The 21,517-nt window shown below is 39.4% G+C and overlaps 3 protein-coding genes and 1 pseudogene across 4 annotated transcripts; all 4 read right to left on the bottom strand.

The window, feature by feature from the left end:
* Positions 1–2,646: 2,646 nt before the first annotated feature.
* Positions 2,647–6,531, bottom strand: LOC138135923 (lysosomal alpha-mannosidase-like). Its single transcript, XM_069054907.1, has 14 exons — positions 6,398–6,531; positions 6,238–6,346; positions 5,988–6,072; positions 5,746–5,931; positions 5,492–5,697; positions 5,332–5,444; positions 5,144–5,277; positions 4,668–5,090; positions 4,214–4,619; positions 3,853–4,163; positions 3,383–3,804; positions 3,210–3,334; positions 3,013–3,159; positions 2,647–2,961 (listed from the first exon to the last, which is right to left on the bottom strand). Exons 1-14 carry the CDS (start codon positions 6,497–6,499, stop codon positions 2,680–2,682), a joined length of 3,051 nt encoding a protein of 1,016 aa, XP_068911008.1. The 5' UTR covers positions 6,500–6,531; the 3' UTR covers positions 2,647–2,679.
* Positions 6,532–6,589: 58 nt separating this feature from the next.
* On the bottom strand, positions 6,590–19,275 carry LOC138135951 (lysosomal alpha-mannosidase-like). Of its 2 annotated transcripts, none has more exons than XM_069054967.1 (14): positions 19,260–19,275; positions 19,098–19,190; positions 9,985–10,066; positions 9,752–9,937; positions 9,385–9,706; positions 9,200–9,333; positions 8,729–9,151; positions 8,267–8,678; positions 7,875–8,218; positions 7,401–7,822; positions 7,223–7,350; positions 7,027–7,173; positions 6,797–6,971; positions 6,590–6,742 (listed from the first exon to the last, which is right to left on the bottom strand). In XM_069054967.1, coding segments are annotated over exons 1-14 (2,895 nt in total). In that variant the 5' UTR covers positions 19,261–19,275; the 3' UTR covers positions 6,590–6,716. The 2 variants fall into 2 exon arrangements, with proteins under 2 accessions (XP_068911068.1, XP_068911060.1); XM_069054959.1 differs by lacking the exons at positions 19,098–19,190; positions 19,260–19,275 and adding exons at positions 10,165–10,273; positions 10,327–10,486.
* Positions 11,109–15,208, bottom strand: LOC138135927 (lysosomal alpha-mannosidase-like; annotated as a pseudogene).
* Positions 19,276–20,041: 766 nt separating the features above from the next.
* Positions 20,042–21,298, bottom strand: LOC138132075 (lysosomal alpha-mannosidase-like). Its single transcript, XM_069049460.1, has 5 exons — positions 21,286–21,298; positions 20,929–21,069; positions 20,747–20,877; positions 20,548–20,694; positions 20,042–20,495 (listed from the first exon to the last, which is right to left on the bottom strand). The coding sequence occupies exons 1-5, from the start codon at positions 21,296–21,298 to the stop codon at positions 20,184–20,186; spliced, it is 744 nt and encodes a 247-aa protein (XP_068905561.1). The 3' UTR covers positions 20,042–20,183.
* Positions 21,299–21,517: the final 219 nt, after the last annotated feature.

Here is a 21,517-nt window from a genome sequence, read left to right as displayed (position 1 = left end):
CTTGCTTAAGAGAGGAAGTTGCAACGCATCGGCATATCTAGATTAGACATTTATTTTCGTTTTTTAATTGGGAAATATGAATTCCTTCCGAAAGCGTGCCAAGCATATTCGGAACCTTGGGAATGGATTTTTGCGTGAGGTAGCCCTCTAATCGACCTCCACATCAAACGCGAAGTTTGAGTTATGAAGTTGTAGATTAATACACTTAATACACTTCCATCCGATTAAAATGTAATCTGGTGAAAACATTCCCATCGAGCAATAAAACCTAATTATTATTATTGCGTGGGCTACTTTGAAACTTTCAAAATTAAGTTCCTAATTAGGCAACTAATTTCGCCGCAACAACTTTCCGAAACTCGACAGAAAACACATTTGCTGTTTTTCTCGCTACGAAAAATCATAATATGCAAAACTTGTACAGAAACTACACACGCAGAGGTAACAGTGAAGAACAAAGCAATTAGGGTGGACCCTTTGGTTTGGAATTTGTTGTGTTTTTACAACGTCGACGTCCTAGCAACAAGACAGGAGAACAATCAGTGGAGTACTTGTTGATTGTGAATTGCTTGATATAAATGCACTTGAACGAAAATAACAAGCGTTTGTTTACAAACGAGATATTTTTTGCCACTCACGACTCAGATATTAACGTTGTCGCCCTAGAAACAAAATCAGTATCGTGTCAAGATTCCTACAGGAGTTAAGTGATAGAAAATGTAAATTTTTATCGACGAACGTCAGAATTTGTTCGGAGGATTCGACGAAGTATCGAACACTGGCTCATATCCTGGAAAAACAATTGAATTTTTGCGCTTCTGGATAAAATGATGAAATTTGAATGTATGATTTGCTGTTGACGACGAGACACGTTCAAAACAATACTTGAGCTGCTTTTAGCTAGATTGCCAAGGAAATAATTTATGAAAAAGAAATATACCTGTTTTCCTTGCAAATTTTTTAAAGAATTCTTCCTTCTCTTAATACACTCGATGAAGAAACTCACCACTCATAAAGAAGACATTTACGTGGATAAAACTGTCGATGTGACTGTTGTAAGAACCAAAAGGTTAAATTTTGCAAAAAAAATTAGATTTATTTGAAACAATTTAATAAAGTATCAGTTTTCCTTGTTGAGAAATACGTCTTCCAGTTCTTTGGGGCGTTCTCTGATAAAGTGATCTATGTCCTCTGTACCTATCTCTAGATGACGTATCTCATCTAGGGTGTCAAGGAGACGAGCTATGATCTATCATCTTCCACACGTATTCCAGAAGTGATAGATCGGGAAAACGAACTGGCAGTAACTCTTCATATTTTTACACTAAAGGCTTTCTCTTTAAATTTTTTCCTTGTCCTGGAGCTTGACCATGATCAGAACCTGGTCGGAGAAGAAGAAGATGTCCAAAATGTAAAGCAAAATCCAAATTCTGCAGTACCTGCTGATCCATGATCTACATTTATTGCTAAACAGAATTAGGATTCGTTATTGGAAACATCATGTCCAAATTGATCTCTTCAGACTTGACGTTCTTGGTACCAGAACACTTTAACAGATAGCTGAAGAATTTGGACAATACGAATGAAGATTAAGGAAGTTATCATTATTTTATTTATTGATAAATTGTACGTAGTGACATCTTTTATCTCGTATCAGTCATCACCTGCATCTGAACAGGTATCTACCATTGCGCAAAATCTATCTTTTGAAGACCAAGATTTGATTTCAAATATTTAGTATCTTAGTTTTGTTATTGTTTTTGACAAATTGTTTAGGAAGGTGCGTTTGTCGATATCGGAAGTTTGAGGGCGCCTTCCTTCATCATGTCTTACAGAAAGGCCCTTCCCTTCGTGCGCTTCGCGGGGCTGTAGTGAAACTCATTTCTGCAAGCACGGATTACCCTTGAAATTTCCTTCCGCGAGCCTCGATGAATGCGGATGAGGGAACATTTCATCGGATCAAAAGTACGTCACGACCCAAATAAATTTATTTTGCACCCGCCGAAATTTTTATCCCTTCCAGTGGGGTTTACAAGTTTCGATTAAAATTGAATTAGGCGAGTGGGCCGCGTTTTCGGAGCCCCGAAATTACGACAAAATCGATCCGTAGTTTACCATCTCCAACAACAATTATAGTCAGACCCCCAGGTGGAGCGCTCCTAAGCGAGACAATCAGAGAAACGCGAAATTTGTTTTCGCCAAGTTCGTCCAACTTTTGGCGGCGCGATGATATATTGCACCGGGATGGAAAGGGGACGGTTATAAATAAAGTTATAGTGGGGAAACGCGGGAAATTAACAATTTATGGGTCTGTCTAGGAATCCATTTTGTGCCGTCTTCGTGACTGTCTTTTGTAACGCGAATAATTTCGCTGGATGTGGCTTTCGAACGCTCTGTACGTTCGCTAAATAATTCATATTCCTACAAATTTACTATTAAATCCGTAGATCTCGCTTGGCCCGAGTTGGAAATTGTTACGTTTGGGGAAAGTTTCCTGTGCGCAAGGTCCACCCCTCTCTACAATGCCATTGTAATCACTTCTAGGAACTTTACTTTCCAAATTACACGAATTTGCAAAGTCTGTTTAAACTGTTCAGGAGTCGTAAGCCGCTTGGTGGGAGTAACTTAGTAACTTCCAAGAAAAAATTCATATTCGACGATTTTATTTACAAATTCTGATTACACTCCCCAGTTCCACAACGGCAGTACCAAGACTATCAGCAGCACCGAAGCTGAAACTACCCTGGAACTTCCGCTGCTGTAGTTGTTGTTTCCGGCATAACTGTCTTCACCTAAATAATACCCACCCTTGTTGTTTCGATCTGTCATGACCAAGAAAGTTCTGATTTGCATCGGATCCAAAACAATCCTCAGATCAGCACTTTGGTTTCTGTACAACTTCTGATTAGCTCCTAATGACATTTCTGACACATCTGTGACGTTAAATAACGTAAAAAGGTCCTAAAACAAGTTTTTTAAACTCTTTTGGACTTTACGACCAGTCAGTCTCACGCTAAGATCAACTGTAACAGATTTGGACAAGTTCTCGTCTTCGTTTTTTTCGAAAACATGTTCCAGTCTTAGGAGATAGCTGTTCTTCCAAGGCTCCAAAGTCAGGATTTGGACGTTGTCAGGAAGAGATCTCGTAAGTCCCTCGAACTAAAATCATGTCAAATTAAGGTCGCATCAAGGTTGGTGTCACTTAGCACCTTGAAGTTGACCAAATTTTGCACATCTTCCAGAGTGAAGTTTTCGGAAGTCGCGTCAGCCAGTAGAACCCACGGTGCTAGCAGTTTCCTGTGGGCCAAGTCTTTTTCAAAGGCACTTGATGCACCTTAAAACTGAAATGAAGTGGGAGTTTTCCGCACTGACGTACTAGTACCCTTTCTGGCAGCTGGAGCAATGCTGCCAAAAGTGAGATAATGTTGGCCCCTGGCGTATAAGCCTCTGCCGTGCTCGAATTCGTTCAGGGTCTCGTCAAGACCGAACCCGTCGTCCCTTTTCAGTCTTCTGTGAAGCATCAGTTCGATGACTCCATCGTCGCCACTGGTACCACCTTGCGCGCGGTCATTTAGAACCGCAACTTGCAAATTTTTTTGCTCGTCTTTGATGACAATTTTTGAAGTGACTGGGTAGTAGTTGCTAGAGATGGGTTCGTCGGAGGGTTTGTACGTGTAATCTCCTCGTTTGTCCAGTTCTCGTTTGATTTGTTGCCGTCCGTTGGAGTCCGTGTAGAAGATTTTGTCGTTTGAGAAGTCTTCAACGGTAAATCTTGTGATGACCTCTTTACCTAACCGATCGTCACTGCAATGGCGGTTCTTGAGGAAATGGAGTACGTGGTGAGGGACTTACTAGTGCAGGTTTCCAACCAGCCAGTTAAATTCGACGTAGGCGTCGTCTTCGTTTTTGTACACTCGAATGATCTGGCTCACTTCGTCGTTGATCACTTGGAGACACTCGTCGACAAGATTTCCTCTAGCAAATTTAGTACTAGTGAAAGGTTGTGTAGTGATGGGTTGTGCGTCTGATTCAGGACAGAAGACGTAAGCCCCCGAGAACAACGTAGGATAGTAGAGAAAATCTTGTGTCACGTTTTGGCCAACTCCCCTAATTGTAACAGATGTTAGTTTCCCAGTTCTTCTGTCAATGCTGAAACCGTTGGTCTAAAAACAGGAAGTCCTTACTGCTAGACAATCTAAAGCTCTTTGGCAACCTGAGTTCCAAAAGCTCCGTTACTTGCACTTATGTCTCTGAATGGTCTGTATCCATTGGAAGTTGTTGTGTTTTCAACGTAGTAGAGTTTAATACCAAGCGGTGGCAAATTTTTGGCAGCAAAAACCAACTCTTTCTGGCTAACGTGTCCCACTTTTCGAAGATGGTCGAAACTATGAATGGTGTCAAATACGTCGTAGACCTCTTCACCGTCAGGACCTGTCACTCTGTAACCTTCGCCATCCACAGGAAGACGAACGTGGTGCGTAACCACCCGCGAGAGAGGATTCTGAACAGCGACCAAAAAACGATTCTTCTGTGAAGATCCGCAAATGCTGACATTCGACAACAAACATGTTGCAAATCTCAGATCAATGTCTGCTTCTGGATGCTTCTTCAGAAGATTCCTAAACACAGCGACGGCTAGTGTGGTACGATTTAACCACCAAACTCACCCAATAATGGTACCCACAGGTTCCTCCGCCTTCTTGATCGCACCATGAAGCATCTTGGCGTAATCAAAAGCGACCGCTTGTTTCTCGGTGCCGGTGATGGCGTCGTGGTGCTGCATCACGCCCATAGCAGCACGCAAATCCAAGATGCTCTCATCGTATTCGACTCCTCGGATTCTGGAGAAGGCGGTTAGTTGTTTGGCGCTTTGGAGGATGTTGTTGCCGACGCGTTCAAATCTCTTTAGAGTGGGTCTCGATGTGAAGTAGCCCGTCCAGGAGTTGTGAACGCTTGTCGCGTAGGGAAAAAAGTCGTCGGTTTTTTCTTCCAAAACTAGTGATTTTGATGCGACTTCGTTTTTGACAGCGCGAATGTAGCAAGAGGGTGTGGAGTAGAACACGTTGTAGATTGGGTGATTTTTGAAGCCTCTGGAATGTGATTTGGGGGGAGTTAGTGGGTCGAGAACCGAAGGGAAGATTACTCGATGAGTTTGTCTATGTTTTCGAAGCTCCATTCGGCGACTTGGAAGGAAAAGTCGTCTCCCATTGGCATCATGATGTTAGAAGTTCTGTAGTAACGTCTGTACGCCTTTAGAATTTCAGAAAAGTCTGCGATCTGCAAGTTTCCAAAGATTAGGAAGTGCAGCTTCGGGTGTTAGATGTGTCTTACCTTGTAGTTCAAATTTCTCTTGGTTATTTTGTTACCTCTGACTGTGTCAAATTGGAACCCAGGCTCACTGACGTAGAGAGCCGGGAACATTGTTGTAAAAATCTGAGAATTTTCTAGATCTGAGGTAATACATTATACAACTTTTTTGGTTGGAAAATACCTAAACTGTCGCTCGATTTCCACACAAAATCCAGTTTCTTCTCTGCTTTTCTTCTCTTTTTGTCTCTGTAGTCAATGCGTCCAACAACTAGACCTTCAAAACCAAATTGCTTGGAAAGCGATGCGTGCTCGCGGCTGTGCCCAAAAGGGTCAATTTGCCATCCGATCTTGGGACGACCGCACTGCCCAACAGTATCCTCAAGAATTCTGTCCACGATATGTCAATGGCGGATTTCTTGTGATTCTGCAACTTACCGGAAGCCCCAAGTGAACTGGTCGATGATGGACTGGTAATTCGTGGTTGCCTCGTCGTTCATGGACCACCCCCCATTGGTCATTTCCAGTTGGCCGTTGTTGACCAAGTTGATGACTTCTAGTTTGGTCTTGAGAGTTTGGTGTAGCCACCATTTCCAAAAGAAGGCTGTTTCCACTTGAATGTACCTTACAAAATAATGTATCTTCATTTCAAAGACCAAGACAGGCGTCATAGTTTTTACCTTCTGTTTGGATTCGATCTGAGGGCCTTTACTACTGAATTAATGATGCCTTGAACTCCAGCATTTGGTCTGCTGTTTAAATCTACTAAAAAACATTTTAGTAAGTACAAAAGACGAGTCTGATTATCTTGATCTAATCCACTAATCCAATATCTTACATCTACATTGCAATCTTTTTGCAAAACTAGAATTATCATGGTTTTCACTGACGACATGACAAGTTGTCATAATTCAAAAAATTTTAACTTACCTGCAGTATCGTAATAGTACTCGTTGAAAGTTTTCAACCATCCAACATCGTCGTGGGAATGTGGGACAAGATGGACGTTGACTTTTCCCTCGACTAGAGGATGGCAAGACTAAGAATGCATAATCAAACTCACTAGTCCATTGACACAATGAAAACTCACTTGACACGGATGAGAACTATTTTGTTTGACGATAGTAGGACACACCCAGTAAAACTGAAGAAATAGAAGAATTACCAGTGTTGACGCACTGCTTTGCTTCATCGTTCATCGTTGTTGACTCTAGACTAGTCTGGTTTCTAATAAAGATAGAACTCTATGCATTGACAGATTAGATAAATAAAACATCAAACATTTGCTAACTACACGATTTTTATTGAGGAACTAATCGAATTTTCTTCCGATCATAGTTGATACACATGTTTTAAAAATGAAATAGGATTATTTATAACATAGATGCGTTTAACTTTGAAGCCCATTTTCACACGGGCAATGTGTGGGATCCAGCTAAAAGTACAATCAATAGCAAAGCAGCACTTGAAATCAATCCACTACTTTTACCAGAATTGTCATTGTCGTTATCAATATGATCATTGTTTTGGTCTGTTTTGATGATGAAAGTCCTGATTTCCATTGGCTTAAGAGTGATTTTAAGGTTTGGACTCTCGTCAAAAACTTGGTTTGCCCCCAGTGTGGTTTCCCAAATTTCAGTAATGTTGAAAAGAGTGAAGAGTTCCTGAAATTTGCGCAGTTAAGCAAAGTGAGCGCTAAAGATCTTGCGAGACTACCACCTCTAAGTCAACTGTCACCTCCGTGGACAACGCATCATCTTCATTCTTTTCTAAAGCGTGTTCCAATCGTAGGAGATAACTGTTTTTCCACGGTTCCAACGTCAAAATGTGAACATTGTCCGGGAGTGATTTCTTGAGCGCTTCAAACTGAAAACTAAATTTAGATTTGTCCCAAGAGGAAACGTGTCAGCAGTACCTTGAATTCTAGAATTTGTTGCGTTTTTTCCAACGTTGCTAATGTGTCAGTCGCTTCAGACAGCAGAATCCAAGGGGCTAGAAGTTTTCTGTGGGCCAAGTCTCTTTCAAATGCCGCGGTCGATTTACCTACAGTACCACCAGAATTGAATTGGGCAGCAAAGTTTGGAAAATATTACCGTTTGCCACTTTGGATTCGGTACTACCGAAGGTGAGATAGTGTTGGCCCCTCACGTACAAACCTTTGTCGTACTGAATCTCGTTCAGTGCCTCTTTTACACCTTTATCATCATCTCCCAACAACCTTCTGTGGATCATTAGTTCAACAGTTCCCTCCTTCAAGCTGGTACCTCCTTGAGCGCGATCATTCAAAACCGCCACCTCGAGATTTTTGGTTTCGTCTTTAATTACGATTTTTGACGTGACAGGGTAGTAGTTACTGGAAACCGGTTCTTCTTCAGGGTCGTACTCGAAGTCTCCACGTTTGTTCAGTTCTCTTCTGACTTGTTGTCGTCCGTTTGCGTCGGTGTAGAAGGTTCCACTATTGGAGAAGTCCTTCACTGTGAATCTCGTAATGACTTCTTTGCCTTTATTGTCCACGCTAGATCGAATCATTTTAGGTACTACAGTTGACACCGAGTCGAAAAACTTACAATTGTAAGTCTCCCACCAACCAATCGAATTCCACGAAGGCATCATCAGCACCTTTGTATACTTTTATAATCTGTCTTACTTCGTCGTTTATGATTTGGATACATTGGTCAACCAAATTTCCTTTGGCGCAGTTGGTATCGATAGAAGATTCTGTGGTCATCGGTTTTGCTTCGTTTTCTGCCGGCCTGAAGATGTAAGCGCCTGAAGATCTGTGATCATCTGTTGTGGTACTGTCAGTGTAGCCAGGATAGTAGAGGAACTCCTGGGATATTTCTTGCGTGACACCATTAATCGTTACGGAAGCAAGCTTACCCGTGCTGGTATCAATTTTGAAACCATTAGTCTGCAAAAATCATCTAGAGGGTGATAGTTATGGGAGCAACCAACAAACCTCAGTCCCAAAAGCTCCATCTTCTGCTGCTTCCAATGGTTGGGAAGGTTTGTACAGATTCGAAGATTCCGACATTTTTTCCACATAATATAGATTAATGCCCAGAGCTGGTAGATTTCTAGCCGCAAATACCAGATCCTTTGAGCTAGGTTTTGTAGGTTCATTTATGTAGTCGAAACTGTGCAAAGTGTCAAAGACGTCGTAGACTTCTTCACCATCAGGACCTGTTACTTTATAATTGTCTCCTTCGACGGGAAGATGTACATAATGAGTGACAATTCTAGACAGTGGGTTTTGGACAACGACCAAGAAGCGATCCTTCCCAGTGGTGTCACAGATGCTCACATTAGCCAACAGACAAGACGAGAGTTGTAGATCGATTTCATCTTCGTCATTTTTCCTCAGAAGCTCTCTAATCGTACGGTTTATCACCACAAACCCAACCACATTTTGACCACTTACCCGATGATGGTACCCACAGGTTCTTCAGCTTTCTTGATTGCTTGGTGCAGCATCTGGGCGTAGTCGTTGCTGACCGCTTGCTTTTCGGTACCTGTGATCCCATCGTGATGCTGCATCACACCCATAGCACCTCGCAGGTCTGCGATACTTTCCCCATAATCTTTACTCTTCATTTTTGCGAAGGCGGTCAACTGTTTGACGCTCTGCAAGATGTTGTTTCCTGTTCTTTCGAATCTCTTCGACGTGGGTCGCGACGTGAAATATCCGGTCCAGAAGGAGTGAGCTTCTGAAGCGTAAGGAAAGAAGTCGTCGGTTTTTTCTTCCAGTTTGATTGAATTCTTCTGGATCTCGTCTTGAACGGCTTGGATGTAGCAGGAAGGAGTGGAGTAGATGACGTTGTATTTCTCGTGGTCTTTGAAGCCCCTGAAACACCAGAATTGAACGTGGGTCAGGATAAGTGTGAAGACCTACGTGAGGAAGAGATCCATGCTGGCAAAGTTTTGTTCGGCTTTTTGATAGGTGAAGTCGCGACCCATCGGCATCATGATGTTGTTGGTCTTGTAATATTCTTTGTAACCATCTAGGATCTTGGCGAAGCCTTTGACCTGCATCAAAGCGAGATAACAATGGAAACATGACTGGTTTGTTTTTAATACTTTCGAATCTAGATTGCCTTCGTTGATTGTGTCCCATGAACACATGACGTCGAAGCAGTATCCAGATTCTTCGAAGTAAAAGTCCGGAAACATTGTAGTGAAGATTTCGGAGTTTTCCAAGTTGTCGTTGGACTTCCAGATGAAGTCTAGATTTTTCTCCGCTCTTCTCTTGTTTTTGTCCCTGTAGTCTATACGAACAACTACCAAACCTTCGAAGCCGAGTTGTTTCAAAATGGACGCGTGCTCTTTGCTATGACCAAAAGGATCTATCTGCCATCCTATCTTAGGTCGACCGCATTTTCCAACAGTGTCTTCTAAAATTCTGCCAACAAGCTCGACGAAAGCTTTGAGAAAATTTTTGACTCACCTAAAGCCCCAAGTGAACTGGTCGATGATGGAGTGATAGTGTGAAGCAGCCTCGTCGTTCATGGACCAGCCGCCATTGATCATCTCCAGCTGACCGCTGTTGACCAAATCTACAACATCCTGGCGAGTCTCGTTGGATTGTTCTTGCCACCATTTCCAAAAGAATCCCGTCTCGACTTGAATGTACCTTGAACTAGAATTAGAGTTTGTGTTACTTAGATAAGAAGCGACTACCTCCGATTGGGGTCAGCTTTGAGCGCCGGAATTGTTGAACTCAAGATGAACCGCACTCCAGCATTCTCAACAGCGTTGAATTCTTAAAAAAATTAAACAAAGTACAATATTATTTTATGATCAGTGATTGATATTGATATCTAAGTCAATTGTTCTACTTGACTCATCTCAATAACTCACGTCCTGTTCCTTCGTAGTATTGGTCAAACGTTTTCAGCCATCCGAGATCGTCATGTGAATGGGGCACAAGATGTACATTTATTTTTCCATCCACTAAGGGATGACATGCCTAAAAATTTAGATACGAGCTGAAAAATAGTCACGTGACAATTAGATACCTACTTTTTGACAAACAACAGAGTCCTTTGCTTGAATGTCTCCTTTGATGGGATTGGAGATTATTCCATGGAAATTTAACAGTAAGACAGATGGTACGATCCAGAAATGCATTCTTCACTATTATCGACATACGATTATGTAGTATCAGTATTGAACAAATATATAATCGAATAACTTTATCAATTTTAATGAAGTGATAAGATAAAATATAAGCTTTTCTGATCTCTGCATTGAATTGTAAAATATTGTTTGGATAAGACATTAGGTTCAATTGTTAAGGAAGTCGATTACAGGATGTGAAAAAGCCTAGAACATGTTTGGAACATTCGTCAAGAATTTGACATTCCTAAAAAATTTTATCTGGTCGACCATTGGAATTAATGAAAAGCTACATGGATTGTTTTTATCACACTATCGCTCAATTAAGTAACTTTGCCTATATAAAAAATTTTAATTAGAATTGCGTTAGTTACACGTGTTTTAGAAGTTAATAAATACCACACGCCAATTATTGTTTCACGCTAATAAGCGTGAAGGTCTACTGCTACCGATAGTCGCTAGTCGTCATTTGACGGTTTATCAAGAACGATACTTTTGTATCCAGCATTGAAAAGTCGTTCTGTTGCCATCATAAGTTTATTCTTTCTGTACAAGAAGAACAACAAACGCTCGTTGTCCTCTCAATTTTGATCAAGAATTTGCTAAGTTTGAATCTTGGATTTTTGCCACCATGGGAAAACCAGCCATGTAAAGCCTCAAAGTACTAGTTTATTATTAAAAAACAGTTTAAATAAGACACACAACATTTATTTAAATACGATATTGTTGATATTATAAATTATAGGATCGTTATGAAGGTGCTGATGAGATCTTAAGTGTTGGTGTTCAATGTCTTCTTTATTGGTCAACTTAAACCTTTTGCCATATCTACAACAGCGCATAAAGACTGGTGACAAACACGATCAAGATGGATGCAGCGCTGGCTGCTTAGCTGCTGTTGGTACTGTCGCTGTAGCGGTCGGTAATACCATTGTCATGACCGCCGTCATTTGTCTTGTCCGTTGTGAAGATGAACGTCTTAATTTCCATGGGATTCAGCGTGACTTTAAGATCAGGAGCGTCATCTTTCACTGCGATCGATCTTGCGATTTTCTTCAAAGCTTTCAAGGTTTGAGCTTCTATCAGTTGGTTGGCGCCTAGTGTGGTTTCCGACAACTCGGTGATGTTGAAGAGAGTGAAGAGGCCCTGCAAGTCGCGAAAATGAATTGCAAGGGATTTGCTTATCCGGGATGCTTACCGCCAAGTCCACTGTGGCTGCCGTCGATAAAGTGTCGTCTTCACCTTTTTCCAAAATGTGTTCCAATCTCAGGATGTAACTGTCTTTCCAGGGTTCCAGGGTCAAGATTTGGACGCTGTCGGGAAGTTCTTTTGCAAGACCTTTGAACTAAAAGTGGAGGTTTATCGGATCGACTTGGAAATTGTGTAACGAAACTACCTCAAATTGTACTAGTTCTTTTACTTTGTCCACCGTGTTCAGGGTTTCTCCGGTTGCGTCAGCAACTAGTACCAAAGGCGCGAGGAGTTTCTTGTGGGCCAAATCTCTCTCGAAAGCAGCAGTCGAAACACCTGCAAAGCATCAGTTATTGATTGTTTTTGAAATTTGTTCGAAATGTTTACCACTTTCTGGTTTAGACTCCGAACTGCCAAATGTGAGGTAATGTTGACCACGAGCATATAGACCTTTTCCATAGTATGTTTCGTCTAACGCTTCGTCTACACCATAATGATCATCAGCTACTTCCCTTCTGTGAACCATGAGTTCGATGACTCCCGGCTTTAGAACACTGCCTCCTTGAGCACGATCGTTCAAAACCGCAACTTCTGTCTTTGCCGTTTCGTCCTTTACGACAATTTTAGAAGTGACAGGATAATAATTACTAGAAATTGGTTCTTGGGTGGCATCGTACTCATAATCACTTCTTTTGTTCAAAGTCCTTTTGATCTGTTGTCGTCCATTTGCATCGGTATAGAAGATATCTTTATTATCAATACCATCGATGGTGAATCGCGTAATCACTTCTTTTCCTTCAACATTGTCGCTGTATCGAACATGTACTCATTAAAAGTGACAAACACAAATTGCCGCAAACTTACAATTGAAGGTTTCCTATTAACCAATCAAATTCAACATATGCGTCGTCTTCAGTTTTATACACTCTAATAACTTGAGTTGCTTCATCGCTTATAACTTGATGCACTTCTTCGACCAAGTCCCCTTTGACATACTTCTTTTCTTTGAAATCTCCGCCAAGTAATTTCGCATCTTCTGGTTTTTCTTCTTCTGGTTTAAAAACATAAGCACCAGAAACGCCAGGTTTGCCGTGATAGTAGTAAAAATCTTGTTGTACTTTTTTTTCCATCCCCTTAATCGTCACTGAAGCTAGTTTTCCTGTCGTGGCATCAATGCTGAACCCAGTTGTCGTCTGCAATATCATAAATCATAAGTATTGATCGACTACCATTTTCTTAGATTTTCAAACCTCATCTCCAAAGGAAACAACGTCATCTGTAATGTTTTGAAGCGGATAATATTTGTTTGTATCCTCAGCTACAGTTTCGACGTAATACAATTTAACACCCAACGGTGGCAAGTCTTTTGCCAAAAACACTATTTCTTTACTGCGAGTTTCAACTTCCGGTTCGAAATCGAATGTGTGCATTGCGTCCAAAACGTCATGAGCTACTTCTCCATCAGCATCCGTAATCTTGAAGTTAGTGCCGTTCACTGGGAGACGCACGTAATGAGAGACAGTCTTGGACAGTGGATTCTGGACGGCCACCAAGAACTTGTCCTTGTGCGAAGGGTCGCAGATGGTGACGTTTGCCAAGAGACAAGGTGACAGTGCTAAATCCACGGCAGAATCTGTTTTCTTCAGGAGGTCACTAAATTTGACGGTATACTTTAATGCCAAGAATCAAGAGCAATCAACCTACCTGATGATCTTGCTCATCGAGTCTTGGGTTTTTTCTATTGCTAGGTACAGCATAGAATTGTAGTCTGTAGCAACCATTTGCTTTTCGGTACCAGTGATGGCGTCGTGATGCTGCATCACACCCATGGCCATTCTCAAATCGACAATGTTCTTGTCGTCGTCTCCACCTTGGATTCTCGAGAAGGTCGTCAGTTGTTTGACACTTTGCAAAATGTTGTTGGCCACTCTTTCGAATCGTTTTGATGTCGGTCTCGACGTAAAGTATCCCGTCCAGAACGCGTTTTCGTTTGATGCATACGGGAAGAAATCGTCTTCTTTTTCTGTTAGAGTGGGATTGGCGGACGTAACGGCTTCAATATAGCAAGAAGGTGTTGAATATATGACGTTATAGTCAGAATCTTTGAATCCCCTAAAAATATTGTTTTAGTGTTTTCGCTACAGAGAGTATATGTTTTAATTACTCTATGAGTTTGTCCATGCTGTTGAAGTTATCTTCCGCTAATTGATACGTGAAGTCGTGTCCCATCGGGATCAAAATATTTTTTGTTTTGTAATAACCGGTCCATTCTTCAAGTGTCGCAGTAAAATGAGCAACCTGCAAAAATATATTGTATTTATGTATTCGTTGTTGAATGATCAAAACTATTAAAGTAGGCACTTGATACTTACCACTGCTTCTACATTGTCATCATCAATCACCACCGGGGCGGGACATGTAGAATCCAAGCAAAGTCCCTCCGGCCAGGTGTAAAAGTCCGGGAACATTGTAGTAAAAATTGTGGAGGCGTCAAAATTTGGATTTGTGACCCAGTGGAAGTCCAGATTTTGGTCCTCGATCCTTTTATCTTTATCTCTGTAATCAATACGTCCAAGCACCAGACCTTCGAAACCGAGCTGTTTGGAAATCGAAGCGTGCTCTCGACTGTGGCCGAAAGGATCAATCTGCCATCCCACTTTGGGTCTTCCGCATTCTCCAACGGTGTCGTCCAAAATCCTGTTGACTAGTTGTAACGAATCGTCTTTATTTTGATCGGGTGCTTTATCTAAATCCCCAAGTAAATTGGTCGATGATGGACTGGTAATGGGCGGCTGCTTCATCGTTCATCGACCACCCTCCACCGACCATTTCCAGTTGTCCAGAATTGACCAAATCTATTACGGCGCTGCGGGTCTCTTCGCGCTGCTTGCTCCACCATTTCCAAAAGAAAGCTGTTTCAACCTGGATGTATCTGCAAAAGGACAGATGCGTTTGGAGATTTTGTGGTGCATGGGGAAGAAACTTACCTTCTGTTTTTGTTCTTTTGGAGAGCTTGAATCGTGCTGTCCAGGATAAATTAGACTCCAGCATTTTTGATGTTGTTGTGATCTGATTGAACAATATTGACACTTTAGCATATCAATGGGAGATTGTCAAATGCGTAATTACGTAGATAGACAATTAAAAATACAGTCAACGAAAAGGTAAATAAGATTAGTATCGGAATCTCATCAGATCAATTTTTTAAATCAGTGGAACATTTTTGTTCTGCTATTCTAGACGAAAAAATATAACTAATAAATTTTAACTTACCCCCGGTTCCATAGTAATAGCCTTCGAAGGTTTGCAACCAGCCTACGTCGTCATGGGAGTGTGGTACAAGATGAACGTTGACTTTCTTATCGTCTAGAGCTTGACAGGCTGACTGAACGTCAAAAATACAAAAATCAAAAATTGTTCTGTGTCTGATACACGAAAGCTTACCATACACTTGGTAGCGTCGTCTTTCGTGATGGGTGTGGAGTTTACCCACCAAACATTGAAAAGCACAAACGCTACTATCAGACCTGTGCCGCACTCCATGGTCCACTAATTACAAGGCAGCACCTGTAATTGCTCTGCTCCTTATTTGCATATCTGTAACGATCAGAAATTGGGATTAATTGGAAGATAAGATAAAACAAAAAAGTTTGAACAGTGTTTCACCGCTGGAGGATCGTCAAGTATTATTTTTGTTAAATTTCGCTGGGAAGTAGAAAATTCCGTTCCCAAAATTAATCAGCACATCGGGAGACTCTGCAAATGCGTTTTAGCGTATTTCGCTAAGCCGCAAGATTTTGTATTCATCGCGGATGGCGCACCGGCCTCTTTATCTGATTTCGGTGGCCCTTCTGAGCGTTCATTGTTGATTTTTTTCATTCGAGGATTGTCGGATAAAAAATGCCCCAGTATTTTTTACAAGTAGCTCTTTTTGTTAATGAGCTTCGTGCAATCCTATCTCACGAATTTTTCTTCCTTCGATGCATTTGTGCGGTGCTTCACTCACTTTAAATATTTTTTAATAATGATGTGAAAGCACTAGCACCATTCTAGGAAGTTAAGCAACGTGGGGCGCGGTCAGTGTATGGATGGGTCACCGCGGGGACCGCGTTTTGTTGTAACTTCAATACTTCTGTCTGTAATCTGTAATGAAAGAACTGACATGGATGTCGTGTAAAAACAAAATAAAACGACAACGTAAAAAATTGAATAATCATCATTTGAAAAGAAAATAAATCCGGCCTCGATACCGTGCCCTCTTGTTATCTACTTCCTCCAGATGGGCTCTTAATGAAATCTTAGATAACCGATAATTGTTTTGTAATTAACAAAATGAAGACATTTCCTTCATGGTTTGAATTATTATTAAGTAATTTTAATTCTGAATAAACTTGACATCATTATTCTTTTTATAATGATCAAAGTAATTACAATACATACGTAAGTAGGTATCTGCTAAAGTAAATCAACGTTTATCGATAAGTCACTTAAGTTTTGAATTACAAGAATTGATGAGTACATTTTAGTAAATAAATTTTTGCACACAGATTTGAAAAAAAGATAACATTTTCGTTTGACCTTTAATTGAATTGATGATGTGATATCAAAATCAGAAAACATGATTTTGGAATTTTGGAATTTTTTTGAATAGAGCTAAATTATTTTTTTTATAGCAGATGTTTAAATTGTGTTTTTCTAACACTAATATCTTATACTGTTTCCATGGTGCATTTGAGCTCACACCTTATGTTTCCCATAAAATACGCTTGTCTCTATAAGACACGTCGTCAATAGCAACGTATCTTATAGAGTCATAAAATACGCTCACACACATCATTCAAGTAACATTTTATTCATCATTTTTACAGTAATTCTCACAAAAGTGAAAAGTACAATTATTGAATTGGAATTGCCATATTAGCTTCGTGCTCTTGTTCCTAACATCTTCTTCTTTAACTTCTGCTGTTTCATCCAATGCAAGTGCCCGGCCATCGAAAACTGGCAATCTTTACTTAACTGTCTTACTCCCGACTGTCTAGAACTCTAGACCACTTCGATCATTGGAATTTTTTCTCGATGATAGATCTCTAAAGAATATCTTCCCAAATCTCCCCCTATTGCCCCATACCTCCCCTTGATTTCTCCGTATCTCACATGAATCTCCCTTTTCCCTGGATCTCCCATCTGTGTGACAGAAAACTTCCCCTCGGTGCTAACTAACGTATGTTATCATTTTGTTGATGGGCGCTGTCAATTTTAATTCATGTTGCGCTTTTTACTCAGAAATTTCAACTCTTTCGTAACAGGTACGGATATCACTAATTTTTGCACATTGATGCAATGTGGTCCTATGATTTTTAGTCTTGCCATTCAACCAATTATTTTATCTTTGGATTCTTAACTGAATTTTTGGTATTTAGATGATGGAACCTTATCTGATTACCCAGAAGTAGTTTTGTCCGACTTTAAGAAAGTTATCAATTTATCCAGAAAAATTGGTCTTGAATTAAACTTTAACAAATGCGAGATCTTTTGCTGTTCTGGAGACACAGATTTAAAAGTCATAAAGGAATTTCAAAATTTAGCACCAGGTATTGAAATTTGTGACCGAGGAAGTTTATCTCTTTTAGGCTCTCCATTCTTTGAACAAGGCTTCAAAAACACTGTCGAAAAAACTATAATTACAGTTGAAAATCTTTTAACCAAAGCTGAATTTCTTAGCAGACACGTGGCTTATACTTTAATCAAGAACTGCCTTTTCATACCAAAATTTATTTTTTTATTAAGAACAACTCCATTTTGGAAATTTTCTAATTATGTTAATTCAATTGATTCTTCTTTAAAATCTTCTGTAGAAAGAATACTTAATTTACCTTTAAGTGATTTACAATGGTGTCAGACCACTTTACCGATTAGATTTGGTGGACTGGGAATTCGCCGCATTTCCGATATTTGCCTCCCTGCTTTCCTATCTTCAGTTCATGGTGTTAAAAAACTTGTTTCTCAATTACTAAATTCAAAGGATAATGAGTTTATTATGCACCATTATGATGAAGCTTTAGCAGTCTGGGATGTAGAAAATGAGAACGAAAGACCAACAATTCCACAATTTCAGAAGAATTGGGATAATATCAATATCAAAAGAATAATTGAAAATGACTTAATCTTTAATTCATCTAGGGACTTGGCTCGTTTTAAGGCTTTGCAATGCAGAGAATCAGGATCTTGGTTACATGCAATACCTTCTCCTAATATTGGTACTCTTTTAGATAACACTTCCTTCCAAGTTTGTATTGGTTTAAGATTGGGTTGTAATCTCTGTACATCTCATATTTGCAAATGCAATGCGAAAGTTGACGAAAGTGGCATTCACGGTCTAAGTTGTTCCAAAAGCAGTGGTAGATTTTCAAAACACACAGAAATTAATTCTATTATTATCAACCGGTCTTTGACTTCTATTCATGTTAATTCAAATTTAGAACCAAACGGACAGTCTAGGGATGACGGAAAACGCCCTGATGGGATGACTTCAGTACCGTGGATTAAAAGTCAACCTTTGGTTTGGGACGTTACTGTTGTAGATACACTTGCAGACAGTTACGTATTGAAAACATCTGAAGTGTCAGGTTTTGCCGCTGAAATGGCTTGCAAACGCAAACATAGCAAATATGGTTCAATTATTTTGTCAAACTACATATTTAAAGGTTTAGCCTTTGAAACCTTAGGCCCTTGGTGCAAAGAAACCATCGATTTCATTAATGTCATCGGAAACCGACTCATCGCGGACTCAGGCGATTCAAAATCAAAGAAATTCCTTTTTGAGAAGATTTCCCTTGCCATTCAACGTGGAAACGCTGCAAGCATTCGGGGCACTTTTTCAGATTCTGCATTATTATCGGAAATTTTTGCATTGTAAGTCAAAAATGTTATGTAATTATGTTATCAATTTGCAAAAATTCATTTTTCATTAAAAAAAATGTTTCTTTGTAAGTAGGTGATGAACAGCGGAATATATTTTTAACCGTGACTTTATTAATTAATTATATTTTTTTTCATTTGAAGTACTTATTTATAATATAACCGGATATGTATACACATTTCTAGAAATCCTCATTTCATCACAGTGACTTTACAATAAAAGTACATTTTAAGTACTTATAGATTGTGATTACGAAAACGTTTTGTATTAATGACTGATGACGATGAGCGTCAAAGATAATTGTGTCGATCTATCATCTTGAAGTTTGACCAAAATCAATTGAAGTAAATTGTTTACGCAAAAACAACAATTATTAAAAAGAGTATCGCATTTAATTTCGCCCAAAACACCGTAAATACTTTGAAATTTTTTTATTTCATGTTCAGCATTCTCAACAGCGTTGAAGTCTTAAAAAAATTAAACAAAGCACAAAATTATTTTACGATCAGTGATTGATATTGATATCTAAGTCAATTGTTCTACTTGACTCATCTCAATAACTCACGTCCTGTTCCTTCGTAGTATTGGTCAAACGTTTTCAGCCATCCGAGATCGTCGTGTGAATGAGGCACAAAATGTACATTTATTTTTCCATCCACTAAGAGATGACATGCTTAAAAATTTAGATGCTAGCTGAAAAATAGTCACGTGACAATTAGATACCTACTTTTTGACAAACAGCAGAGTCCTTTGCTTGAATATCCCCTTTGATGGAATTGAAGATTATTCCGTGGAAAAATAGTAAGACAGATGGTACGATCCAGAAATGCATTCTTCACTATTATCTACATACGATTATGTAGTATCAATATTGAACAAATACAATATAATATATAATCGAATAACTTAATCAATTTTAATGAAGTGATAAGATAAAATATAAGCTTTTCTGATCTCTGCATTGAATCGTAAAATATTGTTTGAACAAGATATTACGTTCAATTGTTAAGGAGGTCGATTACAGAATGTGGAAAAGCCTAGAACATATTTGGAACGTTTGTCAAGAATTTGACATTCCTAAAATTTTTTATCTGTTCGACCATTGGAATTAATGAAAAGCTACATGGATTGTTTCTATCTAACTATCGCTTAATTAAGTAACTTTGCATATATAAAAAATTTTAATTAGAATTGCGTTAGTTACACGTGTTTTAGAAGTTAATAAATACCACACGGCAATTATTGTTTGACGCTAATAAGCGTGAAGGTCTACTGCTACCGATACTCGTCATTTGACGATTTATCAAGAACGATACTTTTGTATCCAGCATTGAGAAGTCGTTCTGTTGCCATCATAAGTTTATTCTTTCTATACAAGAAGAACAACAAACGATCGTTGTCCTCTCAATTTTGATCAAGAATTTGCTAAGTTTGAATCTTGGATTTTTGCCACCATGGGAAAACCAGCCATGTAAAGCCTCAAAGTACTAGTTTATTATTAAAAAACAGTTTAAATAAGACACACAACATTTATTTAAATACGATATTGTTGATAATATAAATAATAGGATTGTTATGAAGGTGCTGATGAGATCTTAAGTGTTGGTGTTCAATGTCTTCTTTCTTGGTCAACTTAAACCTTTTGCCATCTCTAAAACAGCGCATAAAGACTGGTGACAAACACGATCAAGATAGATGCAGCGCTGACTGCTCGGCTGCTGCTGGTATCGTCGCCGTCGGTAATACCATTGTCATGACCGCCGTCATTTGTCTTGTCCGTTGTGAAGATGAACGTCTTAATTTCCATGGGATTCAGCGTGACTTTAAGATCAGGAGCGTCATCTTTCACTGCGATCAATCTTGCGATTTTCTTCAAAGCTTTCGAGGTTGGAGCTTCTATCAGTTGGTTGGCACCTAGTGAGGTTTCCGACAACTCGGTGATGTTGAAGAGAGTGAAGAGGCCCTGCAAGTCGCGAAAATGAATTGCAAGAGATTTGCTTATCCGGAATGCTTACGGCCAAGTCCACTGTGGCTGCCGTCGATAAAGTGTCGTCTTCACCTTTTTCCAAAATGTGTTCCAATCTCAGGATGTAACTGTCTTTCCAGGGTTCCAGGGTCAAGATTTGGACGTTGTCCGGGAGGTCTTTTGCAAGACCTTTGAACTAAAAGTGGAGGTTTAACGGATCGAATTTGGAAAAAGTGTAACGAAACTACCTCAAATTCTACTAGTTCTTTTACTTTGTCCACCGTGTTCAGGGTTTCTCCGGTTGCGTCAGCAACTAGTACCAAAGGCGCGAGGAGTTTCTTGTGGGCCAAATCTCTCTCGAAAGCAGCAGTCGAAACACCTGCAAAGCATCAGTTATTGATTGTTTTTGGAAGTTGTTCGAAATGTTTACCACTCTCTGGTTGAGACTCCGAACTGCCAAATGTGAGGTAATGTTGATCAGAACAATTTCTAGCACATAAGGTACACGTGGCGCTTATTGATTTACTATTATCTCTAAAGGACAGTACAGTCCATGATGTAACGGGATCGTCTCATTTACAAAATCCAAACGATTTATTTCCGATATCAAAAATTTGTGAAAATGATTTCAAAATCATTTTCTTTTTTAATTTGCAAAAATTCATTTTTCATTAAAAATTTTTCTTCGTAAGTAGGAAAGTGTTGAACAGCGGAATATATTTTTAACCGTGACATTATTAATTAATTTTTTTTTTTTTTTTTATTTGAACTACTTATTCATTATAACCGGATATACACATTTCTAGAAATCCTCATTTCATCATAGTGACTTTACAATAAAAGTACATTTTAAGTACTTATAGATTGTGATTACGAAAACGTTTTATATTAGTGTCTGATGAGCGTCAAAGATAATTGTGTCGATCTATCATCTTGAAGTTTGACCAAATTCAGTTGAGGTAAATTGTTTAAAAACAACAATTATTAAAAAGGGTATCGCATTTAATTTCGCCCAAAAC

Source organism: Tenebrio molitor, chromosome 1, assembly GCF_963966145.1.
Source record: "Tenebrio molitor chromosome 1, icTenMoli1.1, whole genome shotgun sequence".
Classification (NCBI taxonomy): Eukaryota; Metazoa; Arthropoda; class Insecta; order Coleoptera; family Tenebrionidae; genus Tenebrio; species Tenebrio molitor.
The sequence above is the reverse complement of the archived record's forward strand: the minus strand, read 5'-3'. Positions and strand labels throughout refer to the sequence as shown.

Excerpts from the sequence above, each read along its gene's own strand:
- LOC138132075 (XM_069049460.1), bottom strand. Across the intron at positions 20,878-20,928 it reads GGAGTCTCAACCAGAGAGTG|GTGTTTCGACTGCTGCTTTC; the intron begins GTAAACATTTCG and ends GATGCTTTGCAG. Across the intron at positions 20,695-20,746 it reads AAGAACTAGTAGAATTTGAG|TTCAAAGGTCTTGCAAAAGA; the intron begins GTAGTTTCGTTA and ends CTCCACTTTTAG.
- LOC138135951 (XM_069054959.1), bottom strand. The coding sequence starts at position 10,434 with ATGCATTTCTGGATCGTACCATCTGTCTTACTGTTAAATTTCCATGGA. Across the intron at positions 7,351-7,400 it reads CGAATCCAAAGTGGCAAACG|GTAAATCGACCGCGGCATTT; the intron begins GTAATATTTTCC and ends GTGGTACTGTAG. Across the intron at positions 6,972-7,026 it reads AGGTGACAGTTGACTTAGAG|GAACTCTTCACTCTTTTCAA; the intron begins GTGGTAGTCTCG and ends CGCAAATTTCAG.
- LOC138135923 (XM_069054907.1), bottom strand. The coding sequence starts at position 6,499 with ATGAAGCAAAGCAGTGCGTCAACACTGGTAATTCTTCTATTTCTTCAG. Across the intron at positions 5,932-5,987 it reads AGATCGAATCCAAACAGAAG|GTACATTCAAGTGGAAACAG; the intron begins GTAAAAACTATG and ends TTATTTTGTAAG. Across the intron at positions 5,091-5,143 it reads AACATAGACAAACTCATCGA|AGGCTTCAAAAATCACCCAA; the intron begins GTAATCTTCCCT and ends ATCACATTCCAG.